This window comes from Nanorana parkeri, unplaced genomic scaffold, assembly GCF_000935625.1.
Source record: "Nanorana parkeri isolate BGI_ZX_2015 unplaced genomic scaffold, ASM93562v1 scaffold205, whole genome shotgun sequence".
NCBI classification, from domain to species: Eukaryota; Metazoa; Chordata; class Amphibia; order Anura; family Dicroglossidae; genus Nanorana; species Nanorana parkeri.
The window spans coordinates 962,594-983,433 of record NW_017306473.1 but is presented as its reverse complement, the minus strand read 5'-3'; the positions used below and the strand labels follow the sequence as shown (position 1 = coordinate 983,433).

The following is a 20,840-nucleotide window of genomic DNA, read 5'->3' as shown; positions in this document are numbered from 1 at the left end:
CAATTTATACTTGTGTATTCTAAATAAGAGATAATCTGGCAATTGTGTCTGTGTCAGTTACTGTTACTAAATGAGCCCTCCACTAATAGTTCCACACCACATTCTTTAGCATACAACACTTAGGGTTGTGTTGGGCGACTTTTTTTTCCACCACCGTGTAGTGCTGTGGTTCAATCCTTAGACTTCTATGTCATAACAGGGCACAGCACTGACTCCTCACTTATGTGTTTTAGCTATTCCATGGTGTTGTGGGGATATTTTGTCGTGTAGTGAATGCTTATTTGTAAGACATAGGTTGTGCATACATTTCCTGCCTCTCCTCCACTCCAACACTGCAGCCTCCATTAGACTCTTCAGTATACAACGTTTCTAGAAATCTTGGGTGCTTTTTCCCTCCGCTGTGGTTCCATCCTTTTCCGTGTTCGTCACTACAGGACACAGCCAGGGGCGTATCTGCCGTGAGGCAAACAAGGCGTTTGCCTGGAGCGGTTCCAGTTTCAGTAAAGAATGCTTCTACTCTACCTCCTTCATAACTCTTCTAGGCCACCCCCCCCTTCCTCATTATACATAACACTAGTCTGCTCCACCATGTAGTCTGTTTGTTCAGTGGTTCCCCTGGGACCCTTCATGCTGGTGTGTTGGGCTATTCAAATACAAGTAACTAAACATACAAATGAGATTTCTGAAGAATTTGAAATAAGTGCTGTTTATATTCCTTTTTTAGTGAGTTTTTGGCTGAACAAGCTGAATGTTATGTCCAGGCTATACAGTGGATTTTGCACTATTACTACCATGGGGTCCAATCCTGGAGCTGGTGAGTAGAAATAGCTCTTTTCTGAGTGATATGACTTGTAGAATTATGGGAAGGCTGATATGCAGTCATGTGGGTATCTAGGGGTCATGTGGGTATCAATGTGGGTACACGGAAGAAAAAGATCTATTTTAGTCTCCATTCGTATGTAGTATATTGGAATGTAGAGATCTCTGGTGTGTTCTCATCTCCTTGGTGGGACCGCACAGACCTGAAGAGATTCACTTGTATTGTCTCTGCTCTGCCCTTACATTATAGAAGGGATTAGAACCTCTCTCAGAATATTTTATGCAGACTGTTTAACTTTGAAGCATAAGGCGATTATGTTAGCATATTCTGAAAATGCAATGAGCCGGACCTGCCAGGATGGGTTTCAATAACGGAGTAATGTTGTTTTTTTTATCTTTGCGTCTCTGAAGTTCTCAGATTTCATTGAAATAAACTTTGTTACGGACTCTGCTTATTGCAAAACTATAACTTTTTATTTAACATTGCCACATTTATATTGATGTTAAAGGAAACCTGAGGAAATATAGCCACATTTCCTTTTAAAAATGCCAGTTGTCTGGTTTTCATTCTGATCCTGAGTCTTCAGGACTTTCCACAAGTGTGTAGATCAGGAGTTCTGACTTCCCTCTGACTGTGGTTGCTGCATGCTCAGTCTGGGTCATACCAAAGAGGTAACTAGTATTTTCAGAAAGATCTTAGCTATGACGGCTTACATAATTCTCTCAGTACAGGAAATTAATTCAATAATACTAATCTGTCAGCAGCTGTTGAAACATGTCTTTATATTTTGTAGTTTACAGAACATTTCATATAGAATGTGTGAGAAAAAGATATAATTTGTCGAGCTACCATTTTGCTTTCAGTACTGTGGTAAGTACACAGTTACATAGTTACATAGTTACATAGTATTTGAGGCTGAATAAAGACATATGTCCATCAAGTCCAACCCATTGTGTGTGTGTGTGGGTGTAAAGATCCTCGCATCATCTCGTTTTTAGGGGTACTTGTACCCCTGTATATTACCGTTTCTCATCAGCACGGCTCCACGTCCTTCCGTCCCCGCCACCGGTGCTCGATCTTCCCGCTGCCGACCTCCGGTCCCTCCGCTCTCCAGGCCCCTTTACTGACGTCCACCGTCCCTCTGGTCCGTCCGTCTGGTTGCCCGATCCTCTGGTCCCACCGACCTCACGTCCTCTGTACTGCTGATCTCCGTCTGGCCCGTCTGGTCCTCGGTCTTGTCCCGGCTGGTCCTCCGGCTTGCCCCGCTGTCCTCCGGCCTCTGTTCCCGCCGACCCCTGGTCCCGGTCCCGACCCTCAGTCCTGCCGCCTCTGCCGTCCTCTCTCCCGTCTTCTCGGCGTCTCTCGTCCCCACGCTGCTGCGCGCGCGCGTGTGCTTGCTCTCACTGCAGAAATCCTCCACAGCGCCCTCTCTGGAAAAGCAATTCAGTAACAAAAACAACCCGTTGACAACCCAACATTTGGCAATTTTCAGCATGAAAAGAAATGTCAACCATACACCCTGACTGCTAACCCTTGCTCACTTAGTGGAGGTATAGGGTTTTTGTTTATTTTTAAACATTATAAGGCTTGCGCATCACACAGTGACTGGATTTGGGATCTATTTAGACTGTCATACAGTGTAATGTAGCCTCAAAACTGTACATATTTACATTTTCCAGCTGCTATTTTGTAGCAGTGTAATGCCTTCTAATCTAGTAAGTGCTTTTGGGTTCCTTAAGCACCTCCAATGGAACTCGTACTATAGAATTTGCTTTAGACCGATTGCAATTGTGTTCATTTAGACTAATTACAGGTACAATTCCATTCATCTATAATATGTTTGTCATTTTATTTGTGTATATTCATTAATATGTTATTTTTTCCCTTCATTCAAGGTATTACCCCTACCATTATGCACCATACTTGTCTGATATTCAGAATATCAGTCACTTGAAGCTGAAATTTGATTTGGGAAAACCCTTCATGCCATTTGAGCAGCTGCTTGCTGTATTACCTGCTGCTAGTAAAGATTTGCTGCCTCAGGCCTATCAGGTAACTGTTTCTTGTTTACCCTAGACTAGGCATCAGTTTTTTTGGCTGTATAGTTTTTAACAAGTGTATTTTTCCACAGAACTTAATGAATAGCGAAGACTCGCCCATCATAGATTATTATCCTCAAGATTTTAAAACCGATCTCAATGGAAAACAGCAGGAGTGGGAAGCAGTGGTGTTAATTCCATTTATTGATGAAGTAAGTTTTTCTAGGCATGTGTTAGACAATAAATGAATATTTCTATTTTTCAAATGCAGAAAATGATGCTTGAGAACATGCACCCTACTACAGCCCTGCTTGCACCTGAAGCAAGCCCTTTGGCTCAGCTAAAATGACCAAACTGAAAGCAGTTTCAGGTTGCTGCCAGTATACAGTATGCCAGTTGCTGTCAGTACATAACCGTTGCTGCAGATCCTCCAAGTTCTCCACTTCCTGCACTAAGCTGGAACACCTCTTTGGTACTTATTTGTATCATTTTCTAGTATAGACTGCCAGCACATTTCTGTTGCTGCAGATCTTCCAAGTTCTCCACATCCTGTCTGGTGTTTTGGCTGTGTCATTTTCTGGCCTACCCTCTGATTCGAGTTAGAGGTTTAACTTCTAATCAATAACTTTAAACCGTGCTTGCTCTGATTAGACATTTTAGGTCTCCTGATATTGGAATGGAAAATGCCCTTTTTCCTTTTCGATGGTGTTTGTGTTCATGTTTTAGTGAATAATGTAGCAGCTTTTCAAAATGTATTTAAATATGAACTGTTTTTGCTATGTGTTTTGTGTTGATCAATATAGCTTATTGGGCTTCATGTATTGAGTGTATGAAAGGATAATTTGTGTTCCTTTATGCAGCAAATCAAATTCTCACTTTCATTTTCTAGCACAGATTTTACATTTTCAGTCATCTTACCTGCTATAGAGCAGCAAAGGCAGTTCTTACTTTTTAGATATTTTGATAATAACTTATTATGCCTTTGTAAAGCAGAACTGTATGAGAATCTTCCTCTCCTGCAGATTCGATTGCTGGAAGCCATGGAGGCCTGTAATAAGCGGCTGACTGAGGAGGAGTGGAATCGCAATAGACATAGCGAGTGCTTCATGTACTGGTTTGACAAGGAAGATGACTTCAAATACGGCTCTCCCTGGCCAGAGAAATTTCAAGGCATTGAGCATTGCCGGGCAAGGTAAAATGCACTTATTATACAGTTGTGGGGGAACAGAGAATTTATGAAGATAAATCTACAATGCTGCTAGCGCCTGACAGTGGAGTCGTAGAGTCATTTAGGGTCTCATAAGGTGGACTTTCTAATAGGTCATCCTTGACATCCCAAAGGCATAAACACATAATATTTATTTACAAATGTCTTCAGGAATTGTGATGAAACTATAAAGATGTAAATATGGTGGCTGTTTTATGACGCAATCTGAGAATGTTCCCTACTGCTAGTGTGTAAATGTTTCCATTATCATAGAATGTTATTCTACCTTCACTATACAGGCAAACATTTGCGGACACCTGACCATCACACATGCTAAGTCGTCGAACGTGGGCTCCCCTGTTATTTCAGGTGTTTTTAGTGATGGGTAATGTAATTGCTACGACATGCAAAGATATTTACATTAGGGATGCACCGATACCGTTTTTTCATTATCGAGTACCGAAATTTTTTCCCGGTACTCGCCAATACCGATACCAGAAGTCCCATTAAGGAAGCCAGGTGGCGTGTAATGACTCGCTATCTGGCTTCCTGATTAGCAGGGAAACCGTCTCCATGCTCCCTCGTCACCAAGTGACGAAGCATGGAGCCCGCTTTCTGGCCAATCAGGAGCTGGGCGCTGTGTAATGACTCGTTGCCCGGCTTCCTGATTGGTCGAGAAGCTGGCCAATCAGGAAGCCGGACAACAAGTCTTTACACAGTGCCCGGCTTTCTGATTGGCCGGGAAGCCGGCTCCATGCTCCCTTGTCACCAGGTGGTGAGGGAGCATGAAGCCGGCTTTCTGGCCAATCAGGAAGCCGGGCAGCGTGTAATGACTCGCTGCCTAGCTTCCTGATACCGGAAGCTCAAGTATTGGGATAGGCATTGGAGCATTTTGGCAAGTACGAGTACACACCCAAATATTCGGCACCAATACCAGTATCGGTGCATCCCTAATTTACATGATTGTGCACTTCCAACCTTATGAAAATAGTTTGTGTTCCTGTTCACAAAGTCAGGTCCATCAAGACATGGTTTGACCAGTTTAGTGTGAAGGAACTTGAGTGTCGTTTAGAGCCCTGACCTCAACCCGATGAAACACAATTGGAATGAACTTGAACACTGACTGAGAGCCAGCTCTTCATGTACAAAATCAGTGTATGATCTCACAAATGCTCTTTTGGCTGAATGTGCGCAATTGTGCTCAGATACACTCCAACATTTTGTGCAAAACTTTCCCAGAAGAGTGTAGGCTGTTATAGTCACCAGGAGGGGCCAACTCCTTATTAACGCCCATGGTTTGGGTGTAGGAAGTCCAACAAGATTATAAGTGTGACGGTCAAGTGTTTACAAAATTATTTTCATAGTTGCATGATATTTGAGTTTGAAAAAAGACAAAGGTCCATCGAGTTCAACCTATGTAAGTGTATGTGTGTGTGTGTCTCTGTGTACCAGTCATTAAGAGAACCAGTCATTTTCCTTTTAGTATAATTGTTATTATCTTGTTTTGGTAGGAATAAGAGTATCTCACTGGATGCATGGCACGTGGATATGGTTGATAACAGAATCACAAAAGTAAACAAGAGTGCACTCTATTTTTGTGGGTTCCCAACTCTGAAGCACATCAAACACACAGTACGTCATTTTAAGAATCTGGACATTGCATTTGCCGTGGTTATTGTACAGCTAGACTTATCTTCTTCCACATATATTAATGGGTGGCTTATAAGAATGCTTAATTAGATGTTTTTCTAGCCCTCTGCATTAGGACTTGCTCTTTAGCTGGAGTTTTATTTGTGTGTACCGGTATTATTCATTTATCATGCCAAACTGTTAACTGCATGATATGTATTTCATTTTTGTCAGTTCTCTATGAAGAAAACAGGAGTGCAGGTCTTCCAACAGAGTAGTCGAGGCGACAATATGATCTTGGAGATAGTGGTTGATGAAAACTCTGAAAACACTGTGAGTATATGTCTTGTATACCAAACTAAACATGTTGGTTGTATATTTTTATGACATAAAATTGCATTTATTTCCCCCCTTTTTTTTTTAGATGGTGGAATCTGTGGCTTCAGCAGTTCTTGGGAAATCTGTATTTGTTAACTGGCCACACCTTGAAGAAGCACGTGTTGTAGCAGTGTCAGATGGAGAAGTGAGGTATGTAAATATTTTACAATACTTGCCTTCTATAACCCTTTATGGCAGAAGATGTCTAACAGAGTGCCACTTGTCTGTATCAAATGTTTATTATTTGCTAAACTATTAAACAGTTTTATATCTATTTTATTTAGTCAAGCAGTGAACCCTGCTTCAGAGCCATATCTTCAGGTTTTTACCAGATTGAGATAATTTTGACCATGCTTATATGCCTGATATTTTTCAGAGTTGCTACTATAGCAGGATGGATTAGCAGTGACTCCAGCATTCACTTGTGTTGTGAGCAGCTAAGGAATCATATATGAAAGAATTGTGCTTGGGTAGAGGGTGGATACTAAAGTGTTTGCAGTGGTTTTAATTAAAGGGAACCTGTGAGCTATAGTTACCCTGTAAAGTGCCCTCAGGTTCATAGTGCAGACAGCTCAACGTGACCACCCTAGCCAAAAGGAAGGTGTGAGGTACAGAAGGAGTTAGGCCGCAGCTTGACTACAGAAGCTGTGGTTGGTATTAGCATATTAGATCACTCTGGATTTTGGGGCTTTGAAGATGGCTAGAAGATACTCTGAAGGTGCGAGTAGACATGTGAAGTTGCCAGCTTTAAAGATCTGGGGTTACTCCACAAGGTAAAGAGTCTACTTTTAAACAGAAGTACACTTTGGATTTTTACTTGGTTTCTCCTAGCGTGTCCACGTAACAGATTTCTCAACATAGTCCTCAGGCACCAATTACAGGCTGTGTTTTCCACATCCCCTCATAGAATTACAGGTGATTTCATGTCACTGCTTCATTTAAACTGTGTATGTTTCTTGAAGTCTGAAAAACATGAATTGTTAGTGTTTCCTAAGGAACAAAGTTTGCAATTATTTTTGTGCTGTTGCTTTCAGATTTTATTTGGAAGAGCCTCCGGGAGCTCAGAAGCTTTACACTGGTTTATCTGTACCACCTATAAAATTGGTTTATGTTGCTGACAAGGAGAGGAACATCTGGGTGAAGGACGTACAAGGAATCTCAGAACAGTGAGTTTAAACCAACAAACAGCAAAACCCTAGCCATTACTTGTGTGTAAATGTAAAATATTCATATAAAATGATTACAATACTGTACTGTAATATAATACTGTACAAAATATAAAGAAAAACTCAGACAATTGCGGCGATATGTAACATGTGCGGCACAATAGGCGCAATCGTCGTTTTTGCACGTAGGCGCACCAACGCATATCTGCGTGTGTATGTGGGGGGCGGGGACTTTAAAGAAAATTGTTTTCTTTTTTAATTTTTTTATGCTTTATTTTTTTAGGATTCTTTTAATTTTTGTATTACTTTTTTTTTTTTTTTTTTACACACAGCTTTATTGCTATTACATGGGGGGGCTAAGAAGCCCCCTATGTGATAGCCAATTTACATGACAGGTCCTCTTTATGGAGACATCAGGGGTCTCCAAGACCCCTAATGTCACCTAGGGACCCCCAGAGAAGCTGATGAAGCAGAGATCGGCTTCATCAGCTTCTGTAGCTGGAGAGTGACACTGAATGCAGGATGTGATGTAATATACGTCACTTCCTGCATTCGGGGACTGAGAAAAGATCAAAGGGAGACCGTATACTGAACTCCCTTTGATCTTCTGTCACAGAGCCGTGCCGGTAGCGGCCGCATCGGGCACAGCGGATCTCGGGACCAGCAACGGCAGAGACAGCTTCTGATACAAGCGATCGGGCATCTCTAGAGATGCCCGATCACTTGAATCTAAAGGTGCCGGCAGTGTAATTACAACGGCCGGCCGGGAAGCTGCTTGTTGGGCTCCACCGTCCTCTCGTCACAGACAAGCGGACGAGTGGATTTTTCAAGCATATATATGCATATATGTGTGTGTGTTTGTGTGTGTGTGTGTACAGGGCTGTGGAAATTTTTTTAAAAGCTACTTGTCCAAGGACTTAAGTGGGGGCACAATCTACTTTTCATTTACAAATATCATTTTAACCCAAACCGTATTTAGCCGTGCTAAAAAGCGGTTCTCATTATTCAGCTCGGTCACCTGATTAATAGTACACCCATAAGGGCGGAGGGGAAGGACCATTCCACAAAAGGTAAGTGTAGCAGTGGGGGCCAGATTTAAGCCGGTAATTCCATTTTCCCAACTTGGGAAAGTGAACACATTGTGCGTGTTTGAGAGCACTGCTTCCTGGCTACCACGGACAAACAGCCTGCTATACAAGTGACCTGGGCGGCTGTACAGCCGCTCTGATCACTTGTACATATTGAGCGGCAGCTTTCCCTGCTCTACATTTAGTCCTGCTTGCCCAAAGCAAGTCTAAATGTAGAAAAATAAAAAGCACCTGGCCGGCAGGCGATATGAATTCCACACCCCTGTGTGTACATACAAATAGCTTGTTTTCCAATACCAATCATGTATTATATTTTTTATAAGATACCAAAGAAGAAAAGGAGTTATCATCAATGATACATCAGTGCTGCTGTATGCTCAACTGCTTACTGGACGTCGGTATCAGATAACACAAAATGGAGAGGTTTACCTGGAGAAGCAGTGGTCCAAGCAGGTGCTCCCCTTTGTATACCAGGCAGTTGTCAAGGTGAGCAAAGTATTAATAGGCAGCATTCCTTGTGGGTAATTGTGCTTTTTTATTATGTGTTGGCATGAATGCAGTTTAACTTTACGTATGCTCTTCTTTTTAGGATATTACCACCTTTGAGTCTGGTTTCTCCCACTTTAAGACACTCGGAGAGCTGTTCTCACCTGGGAGTACAGTCTTCATGCTTGGCATTCCGTACTATGGGTGCATGGGAGAGGTAGGTTCTTACAAGAGCACTGTAGCCCGCTAGACCTGTGTGTGTGTTTTAAGTAAATATCAGGCAAAATACATATCTGCTTTACAATATTTATGGGTAACCATTCCAGAAATGCATCAAAGCTGAATATATTTATATGCAGTGTGTTATAGTACACTCTTTCCAGTTAATGTTATGTTCAGTAGCTCACAACAAAAATTGTGCAAACTGTTTATTCCTATTTTAGGATATAGTGGCAGCTATGTGAGGCTCAATACACACATTCCAACCAGACTGTGCAATTTCCTTTTAGATCTGCCAATAACTATATAATACAAGTACCTGCTTGTTTGGATACAAACTGGTCGGACAGTTAAGGTAGGTTCTCATATTGCATAGTTTTTGGTAAATACAAAGGAGATTGTACAGTCAAATAACATGTATGGTGACATTTAAAGCAATAGTCTTATAGTTATATTAATGCCAACATATTATTTTCTTTATAGTAGGTACAGGTATTAAAAACACTATATTCCACCTCATACAGTTTGGCAGTCCAAAGACTATAAAACGCACAGCTCACCCTCATGATGGGAACAATGTACCCCTTTAGGGTATAGACTCAAGTCTTAAATTCAGGTATAGGTCCCCTCCTGCAGCTTAGCTGTTAAATACTGTGTACATACAGCAGCATGAGGACACATTGTACCACCATCCCTGACAAAGTGGTCCCCACACCATGTAATGCACCTGCCTTTGCTCTCCTCCCTGTCAACCCCTCTTGCATATTTTGTATTTTTTTTGCCCACTATTTCATATGTCATTTGCTTGGATGCTGCTAACTCTTGTTTTTTTTTTTTAACTTGCTAGCTTATTGGAATACGCACATTTGTTTACTTGTACTTCTCATGAGCATTTACAAAAACATATTATGTAGATTTTGAACATATTTATGAATGTTACAATTATATCTGTGTACACAGTATTTCACATTTATTTACTGCCAGGCTGTATGGCTAAAGTATTGTGTTTTTATTTTTGCTTGGAAAATGGTAATCCTATGAGTTATTACATATAAAGAATAAGTCAATTATATTTTTTTGTCACCATATCTTTAATGTTGTGCTGGTTACTTAATAGAAGGTTTTCTTTCTTTCAATTGAATTACCTTCTTGGCTTAGCACACCGATTTAAGTACAATGCTGGTTATTCTCCGTTTCCTATTTATTAATTCATTCATTAAATCTGTTCTGATTTGCCTGCCACTCTATAGGTTCAAGACTCATCTGACGTTCTCAGTGAGAACAGAGTTCGTGTTCTATTTACCATTCCCTGTGAACCACAGTTAGATGCCTTAATACAGAACCAGCATGTAAGTTGCTTATTGCAGTTTAGCAATATTCCTCGACTTTGTGATAGAGAAATATATATATTCTTTTAAATGTATGTTATTTTTAAGGCATTCTTTTTTTGACGGTGTGTGTGTAATGTGTTGAACATGTAAGTGTGGCTGCTACTGGTGGCAAGAGCACCCATCTTCCTCAGCGAAAGAGAAGTGTTCTCGCTCTCTGACCATAAGGAGTCGTCCCTTTTTGTTGTTTCTCAACCTCCACATCGAGAACTCCCCCCCCCCAAGCGTAGCTCCCAGTCTACCTGCAAGGTGTGGCACTGCAAGTTTGCCAAATCCTCAGAAAAGCTTTTCTTGGCATGAAGGTGTGCCCCCACTTTCCAATGTGTGGGAACGTTTGTTAATCTTCCTCCGGACCAAGGTGTCAGTGCCCCAGTTGCTCTGGCAGAATTAATTCAGGGGTTTTATTCCACTTTGTTCAACGTTCCCAAACCTAAAAAGCGGCATCTGCTCCATCTTGGATCTTAAAGTTCTGAATGTCTTCATTGGGGGCCAGAGATTCTGCATGGAGTCTACCAATCTGTCATTCCCTCTCTTCACTAAGGAGATTTTCTGGCTTTTGTGGATGCGTACCTTCATATCCCCAACTTTCCAGCACATCAGCAATTCCTTCACTTTCCTGTGGGGTCCCTGCACTACCACTTTGGGGTCCTGCCCTTTTGGCCTCTCATCTGCACTTTAGGTATTCACCAAGGTGCTGGACCCAGGATTAGGCATGCTTTGCTTTCATGGCAGCCCTATCTCCTGTGAAGGGAACAGTTGGTGTGGACTCTGTCTGACATGTCTTTGACTTTCCAGATACAACGGTTCTGATGGATCCTGAACGTTCAGAAAACCAACCCATCGTTTGGAGTATCTAGCTCTGCTCCTTCCACAGGGAAAACTTTAACAACTCTCCAATCTAGGAGTCGCCTGAGTGTTTGCTTTTGGTTAGGAATCATAGACCTGATGGTAGCCTCCTTTTTGAGGCAGTTCCATTTCCCAGTTTCACTTAAGACCTCTGCATCTCCAAATTTTTTAATCCAGAGACAAGTCAATCTGGTCTATGGACAGAGTGTTTAGTTTGTCACGGAGTACCAGGTTGTCCCTGCCTCAGGATTCCAACTCTGGATTTGGGGAAGTCCTTCCTTCCCATCTTTTGAAGGTTCCTCAAAATGGATGCCAGCCTGTTGGACTGCGGAAGAGTCCTGGACATGCTGTCTGTGCAGTAGGCTTGGTTTCCGGGGAGTCTCACCCCTCGATCAACATCCTGAAACTTTGGGTGATTTGGCTGTCTGTGAAGTGTTGGACCATGCTACAGGAGGATCATCTAAATTCAATTCAGTCAAAACATCAGGGAGAAACCAGAAGTCTTACAGAGGCAAGAGAAGTAGATAGGATACTGTTCTGGGCAGAACTTCATGTTTCAGCCTTGTCAGCCATGTACATTCTAGCTGTAGACAATTAGCAGGGAGATTTCCTCATCCGGCAGTGCCTGGACCCAAGAAAGTGGTCCCTACACCCAGAGGTGCTTCAGGACCTGTGTTGCAGATGAGAGACCTAGATGTAGACCACTTGGCCTATATGTTCAACAGCAAACTTACCAGCTTTGCCTCCAGGTACAGGGATCTTCTAACAGAAACAGTGAACACTATATTGTCTCTGTGCGATCAGTACACCCTGATGTGTGCCTTTCTTCCCCTGAAACTTCTTCCTAGCAGGATTGAGATGAAGGGCCTTCTGGTGATCTTCATGCTCTCTCGAACTGTCAGATGTGGTATGCAGAGCTGGTAAGGCTCATGACAAATGCTCCATGGACTCTGCCAGATTGTCAGAATCTTCTGTCGCAAGGACTTATTTGCCATCTTGCTTAATGGCATGGCTGTTTAAACTCTGGTTCTAAGGGACAGAGGCATCTCTGAGTCTGTGATTCCTATAACGCTAAAAGCTAGGAAGTCTACTTCCCGTAAGGTCTATCATTGGACATGGAATACATCACTTGGTGTGAGTTGGTACTTCCAACCTCAGGAGTTGGGACAGACCCTCTCCTTCCTGCAACTGTGTCTGGACCGGCATTTGGCTCTCAGCACCATCATAGATCAGGTTTCTGCTCATTCTATTCTAGGACTTTGTTCTTCTGTCCCTTTTGTCCAGGTCCAGTTAACCAAAAGGATATTTCCCTCCATTGTCTGGATATGGTTCTGGCTGTGAGAGTCTGTGTTTCAGCCACTACTTGTTTCAGAAAGACTGATTCCCTTTTTGCCATCCTGGAAAGCGTGCACCTGCTTCTCCTTCAACCATCTGTAGGTGGCTCAGGTAGACCATCATTCAAGGATTGGGTTCCACCCTTTCCGGTTAAGGCACACTCTACTAGATCTGTAAGTGCTTTTTGGGCTTTTTGGCATTAGGCAACCAGGTTACCACCTGGATCTCCGTTTACACTTTTTACACCAGGTGGATGTTTCGACCTTATCTGATGCCAGCTTCAGGCGTAAAGTTCTGTAGGCGGCTCTTGAGCTGCAGATAGTCCCCAGTTCTCTGTTCATTGTTTTTGGGGCATATTGGCATTTGTTTGCTAAAAGACTTCACGTGTGTGTGTGTGTTAAAAGACTCATTGAAGGAAAAAGAAAATTAGGATTTTTGTATTCACCATGAAATTCTTTTCTTTGAGTCTTGGAGTTTATTTGTTTGCCATTGTCCAATCCTCCTGTGGGCAGCAGTATAACTTGAAGGTTTTAGGCTTCCTGTGACCCTCAACGGATTTCAAGAAAATTATTTTGTGGTTAATACAAAAACAGTTTGCCTTTTTAACTTCAGATTCAATTCGGGAGTGCATTCCCAGTTGCAGCCCTCTCTGCATTGTATTATAGTGTAATCTGAGAGCAGCTTTGTGTCATATGAAAAGACAATGAAACATAACACTTCTGAGGAGTACAAATACATGGCACAAATCCTTCTGAGGTTGAATGCAAGCAATCCAGTAAGTGAAAGCAGGCACACTCACGGAAGTCGGTACAATAAATTTGTCCAAAGTTAAAGAACACCTTTATGCAAAGAAGAAAAAAAAAGGTCTAGTTCCTTGCACTGCATCAAAGAATATGTAGAAGACTTTTGTATTGCACTGATATCTGATAAAGAATTAGATGGCTATCCTCTTCATATATTGGTTTTATAAATGTTAATGTTTCCCTTTTTGTTTAGAAATTTTCTGTAAAATATAACCCTGGATATGTTCTGGCAAGTCGACTTGGAGTGAATGGATACCTTGTTTCCAGGATTACAGGAAGCATTTTTATTGGTAGAGGCTCCAAGAGAAAGTAAGTTATTATAATCGCAACATTTTTTTTATTTGCTTCATTAAATATTGCTTCGACTTTTTCATGGGTTTGTGATAATGTTTTGCAATTACAGTTCGACGTATAGCTACTTACATTGTGTTTTTTTATTTAGAACATCTTATGTTTTCATTTTTGTATTGTTTAGTTGGAGATGCTCTCCTCGTCTCCCCTATGCTCCAGCTTGTGGACTTGTCCCTCAGTGTTCTCACGTATAATGTAGGGGTATGGGCCCTGCAGTGTATGTGATGCCATCAGCGGGCCTCCAATTGTTGCAGCACAGGGGCAAGAGGCTACAGGTTCCGGCCTTGGAGCCTACAGGAATTGGGAAAGTAAAACTCCTTTACCCAAGAATCCTAGACCTAAATGAGCACTAAACGTTTGCAGTGCAGGGACAGCCCCACTGCAAGGGGATTTTTTTTTTCTTTTTCCTGGAAATGAGCTTTAAGCAGAAAGATCATCTTTGAAGGCTTTCTGTCATTTTTCTTATAAATACAGTAATTTTATGACATCAGATTTTTGAAAAGCTAATTGTTTGTAAGCTTTTAATATAAATGTTGTTTCTCCTTTTTCTGTGTATGTAAAGGAAATACAATTGAGACAATTTGAACTCCTGTTTTGTTCTTTGTGTAAGATTTAGAATATAAGGATGCACCTTGTGCACTGAAAATGCTCAGTTTACTCAGTCTTGTGTCCTGTCTTATAGTCAACATGGAGAGCAAAAAGCAAATGTGGGCTTGAATTTGAAATTTAACAAAAAGAATGAAGAAGTTCCAGGCTATACCAAGAAAGTTGGAACTGAATGGACTTACTCCTCTGCTGTGGAACAGCTTCTAGGCGAATATATAGAGAGGTAAGGCAGTAAAAAGAAAAAGTCTCCTTCTGTCATGTTCTCCTCTAAATTATTTTAAATGTACAAAATGATAAGGCTGTTGATTCACAACTCTGAATCGGCCTACCTGTGCAAGGCAGACATTAAAACTTGCACATCATCTTTCTTCAGTTCTTAACTGTATGTTATCTGCCCTCTGTCTCTATAACACTAGGTAAACTTTGACAATCAGAGGGAAAAAAAATGAGAGCAGATGAATGACACTTTGAACATAATTTGTTGGCATTTGAAAATACAGAAAATTTATATTTGGAGACTCATCCCACTATTGTTCTTTATGGCTCTGTTGAAGTAGTCTTATTTCTTCCACTACCGCAGATTTGTTCCCCCTCAACCTGTTCCCCGATCCATCATGGTCAGGTCTGTCGAAACGGAACTCTGATGTGTTTTTTTTTTTGTGGACTTGTCCGGAGTCGGGGGTAGCCGGATGTAAACGGACACACATTTATCTAGATCCGACTGCCTATAGATTAACATTGGACTTCCGATCAGATCGGAAAAGTTCACAGGTGAACCTGATAGGAATGTGAAAGGGATCTTATTAGTTTTAAAGGAGAATTATAAGGCAAGTGATTTTCACTCAGCCTCATAATCTGAGCCGACCTGTGACAATGAAACTGTCACAGGGCGGCTCAGTAGATTTGGAAGTGAGCGAACACATACCGTCGCTCGCTCTCTTCTCGATCTATCGCTCCAGAGAGCCGTCACTCACGTCTCCCTGCAGGGATTCCCCCCCCTCCCCTGTCCGATCCTCTAGTGATGGCTGGCGGAACGGACGGGGGAGGGGGTGGGCACAGATAGGCAGAGCCAGCTGTCACTCACGCAGCTGGGTGGATCCAGACAGTATTATCAGGATCCGTCCCGGCTTCGGCACCTCAGTATACCGCGAGCTGTAGCTAGTTTGTGTTCTCCCATGACCCTTAGGAGAACTACGGGGAAAAGCCCTGACCCCATAGTTCTCCTTTAAATACTTTTGGGCTGTTTCACAGATGTGCATCTGCTTCTGCAATTTTATCCTTTTATATTTTTTTTTTTACAGGTACCCTGAATTGTTTACACACATTTCAAAGAACAGCCAAGATGATGTATTCTATGAGGATGATATCTGGCCAGGAGAGGATGTAAATGGGTTAGTTAAATAAAGTTGACGCGATACGTTTGAAATGTAAATTTTTGTAGTGTAACACATGATTTTTCTGTTTATAGTGCAGAGAGAGTTCAGGAGATTGTCTCCTGGCTGAAGGCTCATCCAGTCAGCATGCTGTCTAGGTCATCATGTGATTTGCAGATTCTGGATTCTGCTATTGTGGTGAAGATTGAAGAGGAGGTTGCAAACTGTAAGGTAGGATTGAAGTGATTTGAAACAATAGATCTCTGATTGTTTCAGAAAATTATTGTTTTAGCTGGGCAAAGGAGACCCATTGATTTTGTGATTTTACAGTTCCTATAAAAAGGATTTCTTTCTTTTTTTAACAATAATCAAAAGATAAACTCTTAAATGTCAAAGAAGTGAAAACAAATAATTTTAAAATGATTTAAGTTAAATGCCAACTCCATGCTCCTGTCTCACTCGCTCCCTCTTCCATCCCTGGAGGCTTTATTTTTTATACTTACATTTTGCAGAAGTCTTTAGACTGGTCACATGACTCATGGGGTCCTCTTCCTCCTCGCCTATCGCCTGTGATGGGTGCTTCTCAGCGGTGCAGAGAGCTGGCCTGACATGATCACATCTGCAGCACACTCTGCATTTTGCACTGTGACTGCAGGGATCCATGGTGATGCCACACCTTTAGGTGGTGAATACACGATGCCCTGCACTCACTGGATGTCCTCAGTCTTCTGATTTTTGCATGTAGTTGGCCTTTAGTTCCATTAAAATAAAGCCTAGAACCTTGCATGATTGGAATACTTTCTATAGAGACTATAAATGCAGTAAAAAGGTTTTTAACTTGGTAATTCTCTTTCAGACCAAGAAGAGCAATAAAAAGGTTCGGGTGACTGTGAAACCACATTTATTGTTCAGGGTAAGTTATTCTTTACCATCTCAAATTGGTCTACATTTAAAGGAGAACTATGAGGTGAGTGCTTTTCACTCATCTCATAGTTCTAGCCGACCTGTGACAATGAGACTGTCACAAGTCGGCTCTGTAGATCGGGAGGTGAGCGAACATATACCGGCGTTCGCTCACCTCTCGATCCTGTCACGGCTCTTTGCGGTGACAGGGGAGGGGCTGGATTCCCCTCTCCCCGCTCCGATCCGCCAGCGCTGACTGGCGGAACGGACGGGGGAGGGGACGGGTACAGCTGGCTCTGCCTCTAGATAGGCAGAGCCAGCTGTCACTCACGCAGCTGGGCGGACCCCAGCATCGATGTCGGGATCCGCTCCGGCTGCGGCGTCTCAGTATGCCGCGAGCTGTAGCTCGCGGTATACTGAGCCTAGGGTAACGGGAGGGCGCTAGTTTGTGTCCTCCCGTTACCCTAAGAAGAACTATGGGGAAAAGTGTTAACCCCATAGTTCTCCTTTAATCAACTACAGGCTACTTTCCTTAAGCTCCCCTCAAACCCTAAACACCTATTAAATAGCATATTTCTACCAAATCCAATGCTTTCCTTTTGTTTGATTATTTCGATCTGTATACTTCGATGTATTAAAACATTTGATGCTTAGTGTTCTAATTCCTATTGGCAGCCTCTTGAACAGCAGCATGGGGTTGTTCCAGACAGAGATGCAGAATTTCTGCTTTTTGACCGCGTCGTCAATGTACGGGAGAGCTTTTCTGTTCCAGTGGGACTTAGAGGGACTGTTATTGGGATTCAAGGAGGTAAGTAGGGCATTGTAAATCTAATGTTTATATGCTGCCTGTTGTTTGCATAATGTCTGTTTGCATTTTGTTACATCTAATCTGAGTTGAATCCTAAACAGAAAATTCAAATGCTCTTGATTAGAGGTGCACCGAAATGGAAATTTTGAAACCGAGATTAAAAAAATGTCAGGCCGGAACCGATACCGAAAATGTTTTTTAGTTTTATTTTTTCAATTTTTTTAAATATTTAATTTTTTATAAACTTTTTAATTTTTTTATATTTGTTTTTATTTATTCATTTTTTATTAAATACTTTTATTTTTTACTTTACTTTTAGGAGCTTCGGGGAAATATTAGGGGTCTAAACAGACCCCTGATATTTCCCTTTTAAAATAGAAAAAGAGATTGAGAACACGGAGTCTTCAATCTCTTTTTCTGTGTCCCCTGTTATCAATGAACAGGAATCCTCTATGAGTGTTCCTGTTCATTGATAACATGAGAACATTGTTTGTTTACTATAACTACAATTATGAATGAATGGGGGTGATTTAGATCACTCCCATTCATTCATAATTGAGGATATAGTTAACATACCATATCCTCAATTATGTACACACACTCAGCGATCACTGATCGCTGAGTGTGTGTACTTTGCTTTTCTTTTTGACACGCTGTCACAGGAGGCTGATCGAGCGGTGTAGAGAGGAAAGCCCTGCCTCCTGTGACAGCGCTGTCTCCGCCTCCACACGGCTCTGCCGGACTGTGATAGGCGGCTGAGCGGTGTGGGAGGAGAGACGCTGGCCGCTCACAGCGCTCGGCCGGCTGTCACTTTCTTTTCTCCCCGCTGGAACAGCGCCCAGCGGGGAGAAAAGAAACCAGGGATGCGACGATGTATAGGCCGAAACATGGCTCTTTCGGCATTATGCCAAAAGTGCCATTTTCGGCCGATATGTTTCGGCGCCGATTTATATCGGTGCATCCCTACTCTTGATGCAACTCACCAGTATTGTGAAGTCATTGCTGAATGTAGGATCATTTTAATTTTGAAAACCCTTGCAGCTGAAAGAGATGCTGATGTCCTGCTTGAAGTACTATTTGATGAAGAATTTCCTGGAGGTTTAACTATAAGGTATTTATTTGACTTTTTGTTGTTGTTATAGTTTTGTATGGTGAATGCAAAGCTCCTTTATTCATTGCCTGTCCATTTGACATTGGTTCTTACAGATGTTCCCAGTCTAGAGGTTATCGTATGCCACCCAGTGCCTTAATCAACCTTTCTCATGGTGTTCGTACAGAAAATGGAGGGCAGAAGCTGACTGCTATAGTAAAACCCCAACCTGCTACCAATCACCATACTCCTTATTCCCCTGAATTATGTGCTGGAGGATCCCAAAAAGGACAGCTGGGCGCCCTCAACCACTCTCCTCGCTCCCTCTTTGTTCCAACACGGGTATGATCATTGGCCACTTGCCAATAATGTTTTGTCTTTATTTAAGGATCCCGGTCTTGAGATTAGTACGTCGGATCACATTGCTGAGCTCCTTCTGAGAATGCTAGTTGCCTATCTGTTCTGCTGTTTCTAAATCACTGTGATGGAATAAGAGTACATGTCTGCAGTTCTTAGTTTACCAAAGAAAGCAGTGCCTTCAGAAATGGCAGCCTACGTATCTCACTCATTATGTCTCCTTCCAGTACAAAATTGTGCCATCAAATATAGAAGGGCATTTTACTGGAAGGAAAGCAACATGTCTTGAAAAAACATTGTACACAGAATGCACACTTAAAGCATAGCTTTATCCAAAGTATTTTTTTTGTTTTAGATGGCAAGACAGTGTTTAAACCTATGAAGGGTTCTTATTTCTGTGATGGCAATGGGGAATGTCCCCTTTAATTTCTCTCCTGGTAAAACCCTGTTAAACTCTGACACTAAGGCCAGGTTCACACCTGGGCGTTTTACAGCGCTGATCAACGCGCTGTAAAACGCTCAAACAGTGAAATCCCATAATTTCCTATGGGCATGGTTCCCACCTGGGCGCGTTTCCATTGGTATTCCCGAGTGTAGCTCGCGGTTAACAAAGCGGTAACCCCTGAGCCACACTCGGCAATACAGCGTAGGACTTATCTTGTCCGCGTTCCCTGCTCTGTCCTCCGGCGTCTGCCGACTTCCGGGTTCCTTCCCTTCCCTTGCGAGCGGGCGCGTCGCAGGGTGGCGGAACCGGTGGGAAGTTTCAAAGTAAAAAAAAAACATTTTACAAAAAAATTGAGAAAATAAAGGAATTTTTTTTAAAAAAATCATACCGCCAGTGAAACGCGCGTTTCACTGAACAGAAAAACTTGCTTAAAAATGCGGAAAAAACGTGCCTATGCTACGCCCAGGTGTGAATCCAGCCTAATACTGAACAGGAGGGGGAAACCCTGTAGATAGGACATAGACAGCAGTACAAATCTAAAGGAAAAGGAGCACCATCCGAAAGTTAGTCTACAATATACTTCACCTAAAGCTGAACTCCAGCGGAAAAAAACTTACCCTCAACAGCTGGCACTGTGGAATATGGGCAGGGTCTCAGTACCATCCAGTATAATCCAATACTGCTGGTTCTGCATTGTTCCAGATGTCAAAGAGCTGCAACCGGTGGACAGATTGCAGAAAAATGTAGAGGGACCCTGTGGGAGTAAGAAATAATGTAAATACAGGCAGTCCCCAAGTTACAAGCATCCAACTTGCATACGACTCCTACTTACAAACAGAGACTATTACTGTACAGCAGGGGGTCCCAGGCTGCAGCCAAAGTCTACCGCGCAGCATTTCACTGGTTGTAATGCTACTGTGCTCATGTGCTCATGTGGTTTGTAGTACTGTACGTACATTACAGGAAGTTGGCTCTTGTTAGAAGAGGGGTGCCCGCCTCTTCTTCTGGGTCACCGTGAGGTTTTTACTGCGGTCTGTATCCTCCCTCTCACTTCCTGTCCTTGAGAAAACAGGAAGTGAGAGGGAATCTACCCCTAGGAAGGGGAATTCACTCCTGTAAGAGTTATCATGGGAAAAAGGTGTCTTCACTGAAGCTTTATCACCAATCCTTGTTTCCACAGCAACCCACATTTTTCAAAATCCAATTGTCACAAGGACAGGAAGTGAAGTGAAATCTGCTAAATGGGCACACACAGCAAAACAAATGTTACAGGGGGTTAATCCTTCCCTATGCTATCCAAAACTAAAAAACACATTTTGGGCTGGAGTTACATTTAAAAAAATTACCTGTTCCAATTTACATACAAAAGCTTGTCTTTTATATATTTTCTTAGTCCAATAAGAAAGGTATTATTGCACACTGCAATACTGCGTTTTTGTCTTTTTTGACATCTTGTCTACTGGACTAATACGGCTTACCCATTTATATTGCAATATATATATA

At 42.1% G+C, this 20,840-nt stretch overlaps 1 protein-coding gene across 1 annotated transcript in view; it reads left to right on the top strand.

Moving 5' to 3' along the window:
• Nucleotides 1-20,840, top strand: part of XRN1 (5'-3' exoribonuclease 1) — a 63,769-nt gene that overhangs the window by 24,895 nt on the left and 18,034 nt on the right. The window contains exons 13-32 of the mRNA XM_018555618.1: nt 725-814; nt 2,716-2,872; nt 2,952-3,071; nt 3,882-4,051; nt 5,578-5,698; nt 5,930-6,028; nt 6,120-6,223; nt 7,108-7,239; nt 8,651-8,813; nt 8,917-9,030; nt 10,283-10,381; nt 13,598-13,713; nt 14,438-14,584; nt 15,663-15,752; nt 15,830-15,965; nt 16,591-16,647; nt 17,313-17,445; nt 18,487-18,556; nt 18,652-18,877; nt 19,169-19,172. Of these exons, the coding sequence (XP_018411120.1) occupies nt 725-814; nt 2,716-2,872; nt 2,952-3,071; nt 3,882-4,051; nt 5,578-5,698; nt 5,930-6,028; nt 6,120-6,223; nt 7,108-7,239; nt 8,651-8,813; nt 8,917-9,030; nt 10,283-10,381; nt 13,598-13,713; nt 14,438-14,584; nt 15,663-15,752; nt 15,830-15,965; nt 16,591-16,647; nt 17,313-17,445; nt 18,487-18,556; nt 18,652-18,877; nt 19,169-19,172 (2,348 nt within the window). The remainder of the gene's footprint in view (nt 1-724; nt 815-2,715; nt 2,873-2,951; nt 3,072-3,881; nt 4,052-5,577; nt 5,699-5,929; nt 6,029-6,119; nt 6,224-7,107; nt 7,240-8,650; nt 8,814-8,916; nt 9,031-10,282; nt 10,382-13,597; nt 13,714-14,437; nt 14,585-15,662; nt 15,753-15,829; nt 15,966-16,590; nt 16,648-17,312; nt 17,446-18,486; nt 18,557-18,651; nt 18,878-19,168; nt 19,173-20,840) is intronic.